Source organism: Coturnix japonica, chromosome 1 (assembly GCF_001577835.2).
Source record: "Coturnix japonica isolate 7356 chromosome 1, Coturnix japonica 2.1, whole genome shotgun sequence".
In the NCBI taxonomy this organism is placed as follows: domain Eukaryota; kingdom Metazoa; phylum Chordata; class Aves; order Galliformes; family Phasianidae; genus Coturnix; species Coturnix japonica.
Window position 1 is genome coordinate 175,333,763 of NC_029516.1, and position 13,927 is coordinate 175,347,689.

The 13,927-nt window shown below is 51.3% G+C and overlaps 1 protein-coding gene across 1 annotated transcript in view; it reads left to right on the plus strand.

Annotated features, from left to right (window-relative positions):
- CHRDL2 (chordin like 2) overlaps positions 1–12,043 on the plus strand; it is a 35,034-nt gene extending 22,991 nt beyond the window's left edge. The window contains 5 exon segments of the mRNA XM_015852670.2: positions 725–893; positions 1,841–2,035; positions 4,751–4,933; positions 9,131–9,223; positions 10,773–12,043. Of these exon segments, the coding sequence (XP_015708156.2) occupies positions 725–893; positions 1,841–2,035; positions 4,751–4,933; positions 9,131–9,223; positions 10,773–10,852 (720 nt within the window). The 3' untranslated portion in view covers positions 10,853–12,043.
- Positions 12,044–13,927: the final 1,884 nt, after the last annotated feature.

Here is a 13,927-nt window from a genome sequence, read left to right on the forward strand (position 1 = left end):
AACACTGGAGCTGGCCATGAGCATGCTTTCCCCAGGCTGTTTGTATCAGCAGCACCAGCAAGGAAAAAGTGACTCCCTGGCTGCTCAGAGTTGATTCACGGTGACATTTTGGAGCTGGGCAGCCCATGCCAGCTCTTTGGGAGTAGGTCACTTACAGCTCCTGGCCCTTCCCTTTTCCATATTGCTGGGTGAAACGCCAGCGTCACACCTCCACCACCCATAAAACCTCCAAAATAGACACAAGGAGACCCTTTGTGCTGCATGTCTTGTCCCAGCACTTTGCTCTTGGGATGTTCCAGGGATTTCATTCCTGCCAGCTGCCAATGCTCCTGGTGCCAGCCAGGTGAGAAGGCAGGATATGGCCCATGCCCACCTCTCTGATCCTCCTTGTTCCATCATACAGATGCTAGTCCTCAGTTGCTCATTTCCCTACCAATGTAAGACCCCAAACACCATGAGGGTATTGCCTTGGGTGTAGATATTGTGTTGATGCTGCCCCAATGAGAGAAGGGGACCCGCATGCAGCCTACAGAGGACACCAGTGAGGGACACTGGGACTAACTGCTCATCCCTCCTTAGACAGTAACGGCACTGAGATGGCTCCTGCTCATTGCTCATCCCTGCAGTCTCTGAACCTTCCCATTCTGTGGCTTTTTGCAGCATGGAGTGAGAACAACCAAACCACCTGGGTCTGAGTCCCCTTGTTTTCTCTGACTGTTCCCAGAGGCACTCACAAGACCAGTGCTTGGGGGAAGCAATGGGCAGAAAGCCACCCGGAGCCACCGCGTCCACCATGCTCAGTTCCTCACTGGAGTTCATCCCCAGGAGCTTCAAACCCAAGGGGGGAGGTGGCACCACCGTGAAGATCGTTTTGAAAGAGAAGCACAAGAAAGGTAAGGGGATGGGCCAGGTGGTCTCTGTGTTTCCTAAATTGCCTTCTTCAGGACTCTGGGCTCCAGAGAAGCTGTTTCAACAGCAGCTTTCCAACTGTGACCTCCAACTCACTCACCCTACACAGCTATCTCAGCCCTGGTGGCCCTGACCCTACGACCACAACCCATTTTCTATATGAATCTCCAATCCCAGGGCTGGAGGAAGACCAGACTTTTAGGGTGTTTCAAAGACCTGGGCCCTGGGAACGGAGGTGTACAGCTGAAAGAGCTCACATGGTCCTTCTATGGCCTTTCTGCTGCAGAGGGATGGGGAGCTCCCCTCTGTACCTACCTTCAGTGTAATGGGTCCACCCTGGTGCCATTGGCTTCCTCCTGGAAGGCAAAGATGAAGCGAAAACTGCATAGAGCCAAAAAGGGAGTAGAGGGATCCCTTCTCATCTCGGGGACTCTTCCAGTACCATGCTTCCACCAGGGCTCTTTCCAGCCTTTGGAAATGAAGCCCTGGATGAAATTTCTTGGCCCTCCAAAAATTTGCATGTAAAAGTCAGCAGGTGGCACTCTTCACTGTGCTTGGTGCTGGTGGAGGCCTTGGAGGGACCCTGGGCTCATAGAAGTCAGGAGACAGATGAGCTCCTGCCTACAGCTGCCCCATACCCCTACTTGACCCCAACAGCCTCCACCTTCTGCAGCCTGGTCCCCATGTCCCATGGCACCTCCTGGTTGGGGAGGCTGTGATGTCCCCATGTCACTGCAGGTAGACATGCTGTCAGTAGGTCATGATGCTCAATGCTACAGGACCACGTTCCTCAAGGCTGTAGGGTCGTGCTCCTCAAAGCTGCAAAGCCACTCATTTGAGATGGTGAAACCTGTTGAGCTCCACCAGGCCTTGGATGTACAAAGAGAAGGAGGATTTATTCCTACTGGCATCTCTTTTCTCTCTCTCCCAGCCTGTGTTTACAATGGGAAGACCTACTCCCATGGAGAAGTGTGGCACCCCGTCTTCCGGCTCTATGGGCTCCTGCCTTGCATCCTATGCACCTGTAGGGATGGTGTCCAGGACTGTCAGAAGATCACATGCCCCAAGGAATATCCATGTGACTCACCGGAAAAAGTAGATGGGAAATGCTGTAAAATATGTCCAGGTATGTGAGATCCTACCTGCTCCCGCAGCTGTCCTCCATTTCCTTCCTCAAGCTTTGGTTTAAAGCCCCGGGCATAGAGATGTATAGGGTTTCACATCACTTAGGGCTTGAATTCATGCCAGGCAAGTTCTGCAGAGCACACACTGATCTCAATCTATCTTGGGCTGAACTGAGGTGGGGAAATCAATCCCAAAATGTTGCTTTGGTCAAGTGGCTGTAGAGTGGAGAAAGATGTCTGAAGAGAGACCTGCTAATAGTCATCAGACAGGGAGGGAGGGCACAGTCTGCTCTTCAGCCCTCACTTTGGGCTTTGGGACAAAAGTTACTGGGTTAAACTGTGTCAGTTTGAAATCAGGACGCTCTCCGGGTGCTGTGGCACCCATGGTCTGGGTTGAGCTGGAGTTGAGGTCCCCGTTCCTGGAAGGTGAAGGTTGGCCATGCAGCCATTGGGGTGAGCCATGTGGAACAAGGCTGGTCCTGGGGCTGGGACATGGTGAAGCTGATGTCTTCTTTTCATATTCAATGGATCTCTCAGCTGCTTCCTGGCCTTTGAAAAGCTGTGTACCCACAACGCCAGACCTGGTCAAATTGTGGCACAGCTTCAGATCTTCTCTGCTTCCAATGGAGAATGTTCTGTAGGTTATACCTCTTGGCCTTATCATTCTGTATTGGATGTTCAAATGATGGACAACCCATTGCTTCCATAGAGAGGCTAAAGATGCACGAGCCTGCCTGCAGAACTGGCAGTTGCTGGGTCATCTTCTCAGATGTACACCTTAATGGAGGGGTCTCACCAGGAGAACAAGCAAGGGACCTTGTCATGCTGAGGAATGGGGGTGAGCAGATTGCACAGCAATCTCAGATGGGATTTTCAAGGTTTTCCCCTGCCAAGCAGGGAGGTGCTGGGACAGCCTCCCCTGGGGAGCAAAGGGCAGAATCTCAGCTTGTTTTAATAAGATTTCTGATATGTTTATGAGCAGGATTTATGACGTGGTGCCTGGTGGGAATGGGATGTGATGACTGAGCAGATCCTTTCCAGTCTTGCATTCCCATTATAGCAGGTCTCTCTGGTTTAAAGTCTACAACTTTCTCTGCTGGGATCTCTTGTCTGCTCTTCAGACTTCATTTATTTCCAGTTAAACACTCTGACCCAGCCAAAGTGACTTTCCAGCACTCACAGATAGCAATCACACACACACACAGTGCTCAGCCAAGTTACATGCTTGTCCTTTGCTTCACTGCACGGTGGTTTCGCCTTCATTTTCCAGGCAGTTTCCATGACTGTCCTCCTCTTGCTCCTCTGTACACTGTAGCTTGGAGGGAAATGCTGACTGCTCTCAGTTTGCACAAGGGAAATTGCTGTGATGCATTGGGAAACAGCCACCATTGGTGCGGGGAGAGCTGGTGGCCAGAAGGGACCCTGCTCCTCCTCCTTGGATTGCTGGCCATCATGTGGCTCTGGTGTAAAGCTCTGAGGCTGTTAAATACTTGTCATACAAGAGCATGTGGCTCCTTACTGGTTGTGGATGTGGGGCTGCCCTGAGTAGGGCACTGAGTAGGACTGAGGCTGCAAAAAGCAGCCCGGGCTCAGGTGAAGTCTGAGGGATGGAGGTTCTGCACTCAGATCCCATGATACAGGGGTGAGTGAGGGTAGAGGCGTCTGGTTGTCCCCTTGGGTCACGCTGGGACTGCAAAATGGAACACTTGTTGCTGAAAAATCCCTGCTTTGCACTCCTTTACATTGAGATTTTCATCCCCTCTCTACCGGTGTGTGCAAAGAGTAGCTCAGGACCACCCCAGAAAGCATGGGGAGGGCAGAATCAGGCCTAAAATAACCGTCCTACTAAAATAAACCCCACGCCTCTATTTATAGCCAAACTTTCTTTCGAGTAGTGTAAAAAGCTCCAGCATCCAAAACGACGGGGGAGAACAAGGCTAAATTCAGCTGAGCTCCTCTGCGTTCCAAGGACCACAACCAAAGGCAATAAATCTCCTTCCAAAACCATGGGGGATTCTTCATTACTCCAGAAACAACAACAACAACAAACAACAAAACGAGAGTCTCTTCTTCACCTGAGGGTGTTGGAGAAGTCACACAGGGTCTTGGAGATGTCGTCCCCATCGCTGCATGCATGGACCAACTCAAAGGAGCTCTGCGTGGGGAGGGGGCTCAGTTTGGGGCTGAGCCCACCCGTGGGGCTGGGATGGGCGCTGTGCCCAGGCAGCACGGCTGCAATGCTGGCTCTTGTGCTGTGGGCTCATCCCTCTGCCTCGCTGATGTTGCTTCTCTGGGATGGGAGAGAGATGGGAAGGCCAGGCTTTGCTGCGTGGTCTTGGCATCAAGGTGGTGGTTAGAAGGGACTCAGGTGGAGAAAATCACCCTGCTCCATTGCTGCTGCTATAGGGGCTGCTAAAACCAAGGGGAGTTGAAATTATGGAGGTGAGCAACTCCACAGAAACCCTTATCAATGTCTCCCTTTGTCAGCATCACCTTTTATCAACATCTCCCTTTATCAACGTCACCCTTTATCAGCATCCCCTTTTAATCAGTATCTCCCTTTGATTCTAGCCTTGGTACACACACTTTGTGTCTATTGGGACCCAAGCCTAGGTCTGAGCCTTCTCTGGGAGCTGACATGGGCTCTTCCAACCTCACTGGAACCTCCTTCACCTCCTTCTTTCCCTATTTAATAAACTTTTCTTCTTTGTGCCCAGAAACCAGAGTCAAACCCACTGATGAAATCATCACTGAGCGATGTGGCAAGACCCCCAACCACGTCCTGGTGTACATGTTTGTGCCACCGAGCTCCGAGAACTCCAAGGAGATCCTGAGGACAGTCGCTATCGAGAAGGAGCTGGCGGAAGAGGTGGAAATCTATAACTGGAAGCTGATTAAAGGTGAGTCCCATAACAAAGCCAACCAGCAATGGGGATCTGCTTGGACATCTGGTGATTTCCAATCACAGGGTCATTAAGGCTGGAAAAGACCACTGAGATCACCGAGTCCAACCGTCAACCCATCATCAGCATGCCTACAAAGTTGAAACCTACTGACATCAGGCTGGCTTTTCTATTTATCCCTTTTGCACTCTTTTGTTGTTGTCGCATGCAGGTGTGGGGTTGGAAACCACTTTTGATCCCAGTGTACCCAGCCAGAAGCTGTAACACCATCCAGTGGCACAGCGTCTTGGATGGTTGAACTAGGTGTTGATGGTTGGGCAAGATAACCTTAGAGATCTTTGCCAACCTGAATGATTCTATGGGCAGACAAGGCAGAAGCTGTGGGGCTGTTCCTCAGAACCCACCTGCTTTCATGCTAGACACATGGGAAACTGAAAAAAAACAAACCATGTATTGTAGTCCTTCTGTATTTTTGCTTTTGTAGTGCCCTACCTGTGCACACAGCCACCTTCAGAGCATGGAGCTGGGTGTCTTCTGGACACCTTGAAACAAATATTCTGCTCTCCTGGGCATGTAGTTATCTTACTTCACCCCTTAAAAGAGTTCTTATCCTTCCTGGGGCTGTTCCTGACCTTATTGAGGCTGTTGCCTTAGTGGGCAATGTTGGTGGTAGTTGGTTGGACAAGATGATCTGAGAGGTCCTTTCCCAACCTTAACAGTTCCATGATTCTATGGACTTCCACATAGGGTGGGTGCATGTGTATTAATCAGAGAAATTACCTCTAGAGATGGAGCTGTGACTGTCACCATGTTCCCACCCACCCCCCTCCATCCCCCATGTTCCTCCTCTCTCCATCCTCCCCAGCACAGCGAAGCTTCCTTCACAATGGCACCTTGTAGCTGGAGGACAGTTGAGCTGCACTGTCTGGGCCCCCCCTCTCCCCCTTTTCCGCTCCTTGCTGCTTGGCAGAGGTCACCACCCAAACCTTCTTGCCACCTTCTGAGGCCAAAAGCTTCGTGTCTGCACGGAGCTCCCAAGTCCTGCCAGCCAAGGACAGGGGAGGCCCTTGTCCCCGAGGCCAACACAGCTCTTTTGCTTGGCAGAGCACAGTGTTACTATTGGGAAAGAGCATGAGCTCAGTCACATATGGATTCCACCTCTCCATGGTCCATCACTCTACCAACAGAGCAGCGTGTGTGGAGCAAAGAGCCTGCAAGTCACGTCTGGAGCCTTTCCATCCTCCTTTGTATGGGCTTACCATCCTACGTGGCCTCCTCTATTTCTGTGCTGGGATGGTTTCCTCCTTGAGGCACCGAAATAGAGGAGAAACTGACAGCAACACCCAGCCCAAAGCTCTACCCACCTCCCTGGTGACCCCTGTGTGAGTCACACTGGGGTCTTCCCCACAACTTTAGGGGTCTGAATGTCTCAGGAGGTTTGAAATGTGATTTTCTGATGTTTTGGAGAAGGAAGTTTTGCAGGCAATGAGGGCAAAATGGATGGGATCATTGAGAGACCAGCATAGCTCAGAGGCTCGTCTTTGCCTCCTGAACTTGGAGGTGCAATGCCCCATGGACCTCTTTCACCCTGCCAGGCTGTGATTAGACAAAGACCCTTTTTTAGCCTGAAAATCTATGGCTCTGGGACCTTCAGCCATCCCCACCTGGGTGTATTTTCTTCTGGTGTGTGCTTGGAGATCTCCTGACACAGAAAATCTACGGTCCGTGTAATTTCTTACAGAGCCACAAACCCTTTCTGTAAGGAAAACTGTTCCCAACACGATCCCTGTAGATCACACTCCTATGTTTGAATTCTGTGTTGGGACAGACTCCTTTTCCCTGATACATTCAATGATGCCATTGGCTCCAGCTCATGTCATCTCCTCCACCCTCTAATCAGTTGTTCCTTGACGTTACTAATATCTGGTCCTTTGGTTTGGTTGTTATCTCATTCCTTGCAATTCATGGTATTGGAATCTATCTGCTTTTTGCCCTGAGGTGGTGCATAAAGCACTAAGAGGGGTGAGAAGAGGCATCCCCACCACATCCCTTCATCTCTTCTTCCTAAGCTCAATGCCAGGGTCTGTTGGGCAGGAAAGCAAATGGGATCCTGGGCTCCATCAGCAGAGGGGTGGCCAGCAGGGACAGGGAGGGGATTGTCCCTTTCTGCTCTGCCCTCATGAGGCCCCATCTGCAGTGCTGCATCCAGGTCTGGGGCTCTTAATACAAGAAAGACATGGAGCTGTTGGAGAGGGTGCAGATGAGGCCACAAAGATGCTCAGAGGGCTGCAGCACCTCCCATACAAAGACAGGCTGAGGGAGCTGGGCTTGTTCAGCATGGGGAAGAGAAGGCTGCAGGGTGACCTCATTGCAGCCTGCCAGGACCTGAAGGGAGCCTACAGACAGGAGGGGAGTCAACTCTGTGAAAGGGCAGATAACAGCAGGACAAGGGGAAATGGTTTGGAGTTGAAGGAGGGCAGATTGAGGTTGGATGTCAGGGGGAATTTCCTTACTGTGAGAGCGGTGAGGTGCTGGAACAGCTGCCCAGAGAGGCTGTGGATGCCCCGTCCATCCCTGGAGGTGTTCAAGGCCAGCTTGCATGGGGCCCTGGGCAGCCTGGGCTGGTATCAGTGTGGAGGTTGGTGGCCCTGTGTGTGGTGGGGGGGTTGGAGCTTTATGATCCTTGAGGTCCCTTCCAACCCAGGCCATTCTGTGATACTATGATCTGCTGGCATTGCCCAGCCTTCGCTACCCACATTCCTCATTCTTCACCAGCTCCATCCCATGTTGGCTTTTCCATTACTTACAGACCTGGGTTAGGTACTCACAGACATGGTCAGTGGGCAGTATTGGTGGTAGGTGGATGGTTGGACTGGATGATCCAGAGATCTTTCCCAACCCGAATGATTCTGTGATCCCATGGGCAGCCAGAGCAGACTATTCTCATCCCCTTGCAACTGCTGACTCGACATCCGCGTTCCTCCATAGCTCCCCAGCTCCTGGAATGTGTCAGAAATGACCATCCAGAGACCACACATCTCAGCCAGCTCTCCGGGGGCTCTCGAGTGTAAATTATCCAGGTTGGTTGATTAAACGATGTTTATCTCTTGTGGCTCTTGTTTAAAACAACCTCCTGGTTACTGCTGGAAAGTGCTTCATCAGCCCCAGGGCTGCGAGCACGCCCTCCTGCTCCTTTCTAAGTATAGACAGAAGGATTTATGGAACACTTGTGCCTTCCTTGCGTCATTAACACTTTTATTATCTCCATCCAGCGTCTCCTTTTGTTACTGGTAGGACTCCATTTCCCGACCCACTTACAGGGCTTATTAATAGCCCAACCAGCCTCATATTTCTCCTGATGCATTAAGACTTCCCGTATTAACTTTCCACGCTCCACAGCATCCCTTTTAGATGGATCACACGCTGGTTCCCATCCATTACACACTCACCCTATGTGTAACCGCTGCTGGGAAGCAGGAAGGCCTCTTACCCAGACAGAGGGGAACAACATCAGACATCAGTGGGGCACATGGGAAGGAGCTGGGCGAGGTGTGGGGAGGATGTGCCCCACATAGCTGCCCTCTTCATCATGCTCCCATCCAGGGATGAATATCTCGACCCCTAATCCCACAGAAAGGTCACTTCCATTGCTAAATGTGTGGTTTTCTCCCGTCAGACATCTGACTCAGGCATCCCCTGAATGGGACAGTGCTGGCGTGGGCTGAAATATCCATCTGAGGTTGGCCATGCATTTCCTGTCCTGTAGAAGATTCAGAGCTGGGGGCAAAGGAATGGATAAACTTTTGTTCTGGCTGCTTCCAGGGCTGGGCATGGTGGTCTTTACCATCCGTAATGATTCTGTGAGTCTATTAAAAGGAGGAAGCAGGGGATGGGAAGGACCCCTATTGAGTGGGTGGCGTGGGTAGAACAAGTGGAGAGGAAAGGGATCCAGAACTCCATTGATCTCAGCTTTGTCCCTGTGGTCATTTCTTGGAGATCACAGCTCCTCCAGTGCAGTTTGGAAAGGAGATTTCTCCCAGTCCTATGCTGGGCATCTCAAACTCTCAGCAGGTTTCAGTGGACCCTGAAGCCTATATCCTCAGGTTGAGCATATCAGGAGGGGGTGGAGGTGTGCACCAAAGCCACGCTGAGCCCTACAGCTCCACAGCAATGCCCCCGTGCTTCTCTCTGCAGGGATATTTCACTTGATCCAAACCAAGAAGATCAGCAAACAGGAATTCAAGCAAGAAGCGCAGAACTTCAGGCTGATCGCCAGGACAAATGAAGGTAAAGAGCCCCTTTGTCCCCATCCTCCTGCCAGGTCCCACCACCCCGTGCTCTCGGTCAGTGGTCACATTTTCTCTTTATGGGATTGCAAAGGGCAGCCAGCTTTCTAAAAGTGGACGTGCTCTTGTGAAATCCAAAGGCGAGATCCCTCCAAAGCCCGTAAAACTGTTTGGTTTTTATATCTGATCCGTCTGGTGTGACGGGACGGGGAGCGAAATTATGTGAGGGATTTGAAAGAAATAAACTCTGGAATATCTTTGAAAATCATTCTTAATGTTCTTGGATGTGCGTAAATGTTACAGAAAGGAGGAATGCTGGTGCACATGCCGAGAGTGCCTGCGCAGAACGAAACTGCTGCGCTGTTTCCCGCTGGCTGCCTCTTTTCCTGGGCTGGATTAGGGTTTAATGGGTCAGGTTGGGATCGAGCCCATGCCTGTGTCATTCAGCATCCGTGGGTCAGGGTATTGGCTGCCCATTATGAACCAGTTCACCCAGTGGTGATGTGGGTGGAGGTTGGTTTTCACCTCCAGCCCAGTTGAGACAACACCTCTTGGCCAAGTGATGTGGGATTCTCAAGTCTCTGCTTCCAGGTTGGGCTCCACACTTGAATGGGGTCTCTGCCCCTCACTGGGACTGCGGGGAGGTCAGTCAGCTCTAGGGGATGCAGAGAAAGGCTGAGCTTTGTCCAGCATCTCCTGGCAGTGCTGGGTCTTTAGGGGAACAATGGTAGGGGTTGGGGGGCTCTGTGCTGGTTTTTGGGGTGATGCTTTTGCTTTGCAGGGAGTGTTTAAATGTCTTTGATTGCACTGTTAATTGCATTATGAGAGGTTTGTGGAGCTCTGCTTGAGAGTAGAATCTTAGCTGGAGCAAGGAGGGGATAGGAAATAGGGGACGGGGTGAGGGAGGGAGGGTTGGGGAAAAGAGGAAAGATTAAGAGGATAGAGGATGGGAATAGTGGGTGGGGGATGGAGGATGGGGAAAGGGATAAGGAATAGAGGATCATTGGTCATAGAACAGCTTGGGTTGGAAGGGACCTTAAAGACTGTGTAGTTGTAACTCAAGGATAAGGGAAAGGGAATGGGGAAAGAAGATAAAGAATAGAGATAAGGCATGGAGAGAGGGGATGGGAACAGAGCATGGAGAGAGGGAATGGGGGCGGCGGATAGGAGATAAGAGATAAGGGATTAGGGGATGGAGGGAAGAGGAAGATGGTAGGGAACAGGGAGCAGAGGATAGAGGATGGGGATAGCTGATAAGGGGTAGAAGTTAAGGGATAAGGAGTAGTGGATAGGGGATGGAGGATAGAGCATTGATGATAGAGGATGGGGACAGAGGATAAGAGATAGGGAACAGTGGTTATGGGGTAAGGGTTAGGGGGCAGATATCATCTCTGGCTGCAGCCTCCAGTGTTCCAATGGGAGATATCAAAACCCTTCAGCATCTCTCAGCCCCAGACCCATTGTAGCTGTGAGCTGGCAAAGCCCAGGAGCTTTCCTGATGCCAATAACTGAGGGTGAGTGCTAATGAGTGTCTGCCTTTGCTCACCCAGGTCACTGGAACATCTTCCAAGCCCAGACGTCAGAGCTGAGGATGACAGAGAGTCCAGAGAAAGAAACAAAGAACTTGTAATGAAAACAAACAAACAAACAAGAAACAACTTTAACTTAGCTATTGATTTATCTACACCCACACACACATACACACCTACACATATATACGAAGAGAAGTTGCATTATTTAATAGACTGGCACAGCAATAAGAGATACTCTAGTGTAAATGGCAGCAGCTCCAGCAGATGAACCCAACCCAACCACCAGCACCGTGTCCATGCCGAAGCCACCATGGCAACATGATGTCCCTCGGGGTGCTCCAGTGGGACTGGAGGAGGCCACCGTGTCTCCTGCTGCTGAAGGAGCCGGGTGGGCAGAGGGGGAGTGCAATGTGAAGAGAGGAGGCATTTCGAGGAGCATGGAGCCAGCGACCAAGCGGGATGAGAATGTGCTTCAGATCACTGCCGGCGTTGTGATGACCTGCAAGGAGAGAAGACGTAGCCCTTGTCTCCTTTCTTGGAGGCCTCATGATCTGCAAAAGTGGTTGTTTTTTTTTTTCCTTTGGCCAAATACCCTCCAAAGCGTATTGAAAAATCTTGAGTCTTTCCTCCTGATTAATAGGATTGTAGAATGGTTTGAGTTGGAAGGGATGCCTAGAGGCCATCTGGTCCCAATGCTCTGCAATGAACAGGGGCACCCACAGCTCCCTTGGGTGCTCTGTTCCGGCCGTTTCCCTTCCTTTGCATGTCATTTTTGGAGGACCCACCTGCTGACATCATGGAGGGGAGCCAGGGGTTTGGGGTGGTGGCACGAATTTAGGTCCAGCAGCACCAAAACTGCTTCTCATGGTGTGGGGATGGAGGAGCTGCCACCCAATCACTGGCACCACCTCTTTCTGTCCCCTGTCCCCCCCTGCAAGAATGTAACCTCCAGCACTCGCTGCTCGCTGGCTCTGAGACTCCAAACACTGCACTAACGAAGCGTGTCATTATGCTCTATATTTATCTATATCCTACATACTATCTTCTGGGCTGTATTCACAGGAGGAGCATCTCCCAAAGGGCAAACAGGGCCATTCCTGCAGCACGGAGAGGAGGGAGTACAGCAGCACCGCTCTCCCCCAGACTGGAAATAGCTTTGGGGGATTTTCAGGTCGTTTGGGTACATGTATTTATCCCCAGTTTTCTTGTTTTATTCTGTTTTGATAAATCTATTTATTTGGAGATCCGGATCTGTCGGGTCAATCTGATTAAAGCGCCTTTTTGATTCAGCCTCCAGTGCCAGCTCTCCTTTCCACATTGGTTTTGGTAAGAGGGGTGCACAGGGTACCCCAGTCTGTTGTGGGGATGTTCCCCTCTCACTGGGGTGTAGCAGGGTTTGGGGATGATGCTTTGGCCATGTGGATTTGGGGAGCATCTTTGCAGACCCCTTACCCAGCAGGGATTTACAGAACCTTTCCCATATCCAGGGCATCCCCCTGCCCTACAGAATCAGAACCTAAGTCTGATTCCAGATGGGCTGCAGGTGGCTTAGGGCTGAAAACCAAGCTCAGGGCTGGCAGCAGAGAACAAGTGAGGGCTGGGGGCAAATTTGGTCCAGGAAATGGGAGATTCTGGCACGCTGGATTGCTGCCTAAGAAAGGTGCTAAGTGAGTGCATGTGCTGCTCTTGGAGAGATGACTGCACACATGGGGCTGTAAATGCCCCAGTGTGAGCAGCTCCTGCCTGGGGACATCAGTTCTGTCCTGTTTGCTCTTCGCTGTGCTCCCAAAGAACAGGAGTTGCTGCCATGGGGTTGGGATGCAGACAGAAATCTGTGCTCATCACAAGGATGGAGGAGCAGCACTGGGGCAGCAGGCAGGCAGCAAAGCAGCTGCAGTGGAGCATCCAAGGACCGGTGGAGCACTGTGCCATCATTCAAGTGATGGGGCCCATCTGGTTGGATTTACCCAGGGAAAAGCCTGATTCTCTGAGCTATGTATCCCTGGGGTGAAGGCATTGTCCCATTCAGCACTGCCAAAGGAGGATGCTGCCAGCCCCATCACAGCCTGACCCCTCACTCATCACTCTCATTAACTCACGCTTGTGTGCTTCTAATTAAAGTGAGCTGAGGGTCAATTTGCAGTGGGGATGATGGGAGTGGAGATGATGAGGATGGAGGCAATGGGGATGATGGGGGTGGGGATGATGGAGATGATGGAATGATGGGAATGATGATAATGGGGTCTGGGGAGAGTGATGGAGAAACATCTCCATCCCAAGACAGTTTCCACCAAGAAATGCTGCTGCAATTTGATCCCTTCTATAGAAACTCAACTGATATTGCATAGACAAATGCACTGATGGACTGTGTACACTCTGCCCTTGCCACTATGCTTGCACTTGGTCCTAGGCATGGTGCCATGTGTATCCACCACAAAAGAAGGACCTGGAATCCCTCAGGGATGCCATTTGCATGCTGTGACTCTCCCATCCACCCCGAGTTTTCCTTATCCCCCAGACCCATCTCATCCCCTGCCCTTGGCTGCCTACCAGTGGCACCCCATCTTTTCCTCTGTCAGCTGCTCCCCTGCCATCAGGCTTCGTGTCACTGCCCACTCTGTTGTTGTGAGTTAGACTTTTAGTTATCCCTTCACTGCAGCCCAGCACTGGGATGCTGTTATAAAAGACACCCCATAAATTTTGTAGTGAACAATAAAACATTTCTGCATTGGCTGCTGTCCCCCTCACTCGTAGCAGCAGCACAGATTGAAGGGTGGAGCTGGAGGAGCCTACAGCTTGCCAAGCCCCAATCTCAGCTGCTGGCTCCTCACAGCCTGGTCAGGGCCTCACTGATGCTTTTTAGGTGGTTTGGTTGGAGGAATGGTGCTGGAGCAGCACTGGTGGAATCTGAGGGATGCAGCCACATCTGGTGTAGAACAGCTTCTCCACACCCAAGGAGAACCCAGAGCATCCCCTCTGCTTCCTGCATGATACAGAAAAGCCTCTTACCCATCTGCTGGGCAACAGGGGGCTGGGGGTGGGCTCAGCTCTCCCTCCAGATGACAGTGCCCATGGGTTTCTTAGGTGGGTTCCTCATGTTTCTGCATCCACCTCTCTCCACCCATCTACCCTTCTGTATCCATCTACCCTCAGTGCATTCATCCTTTCCCATC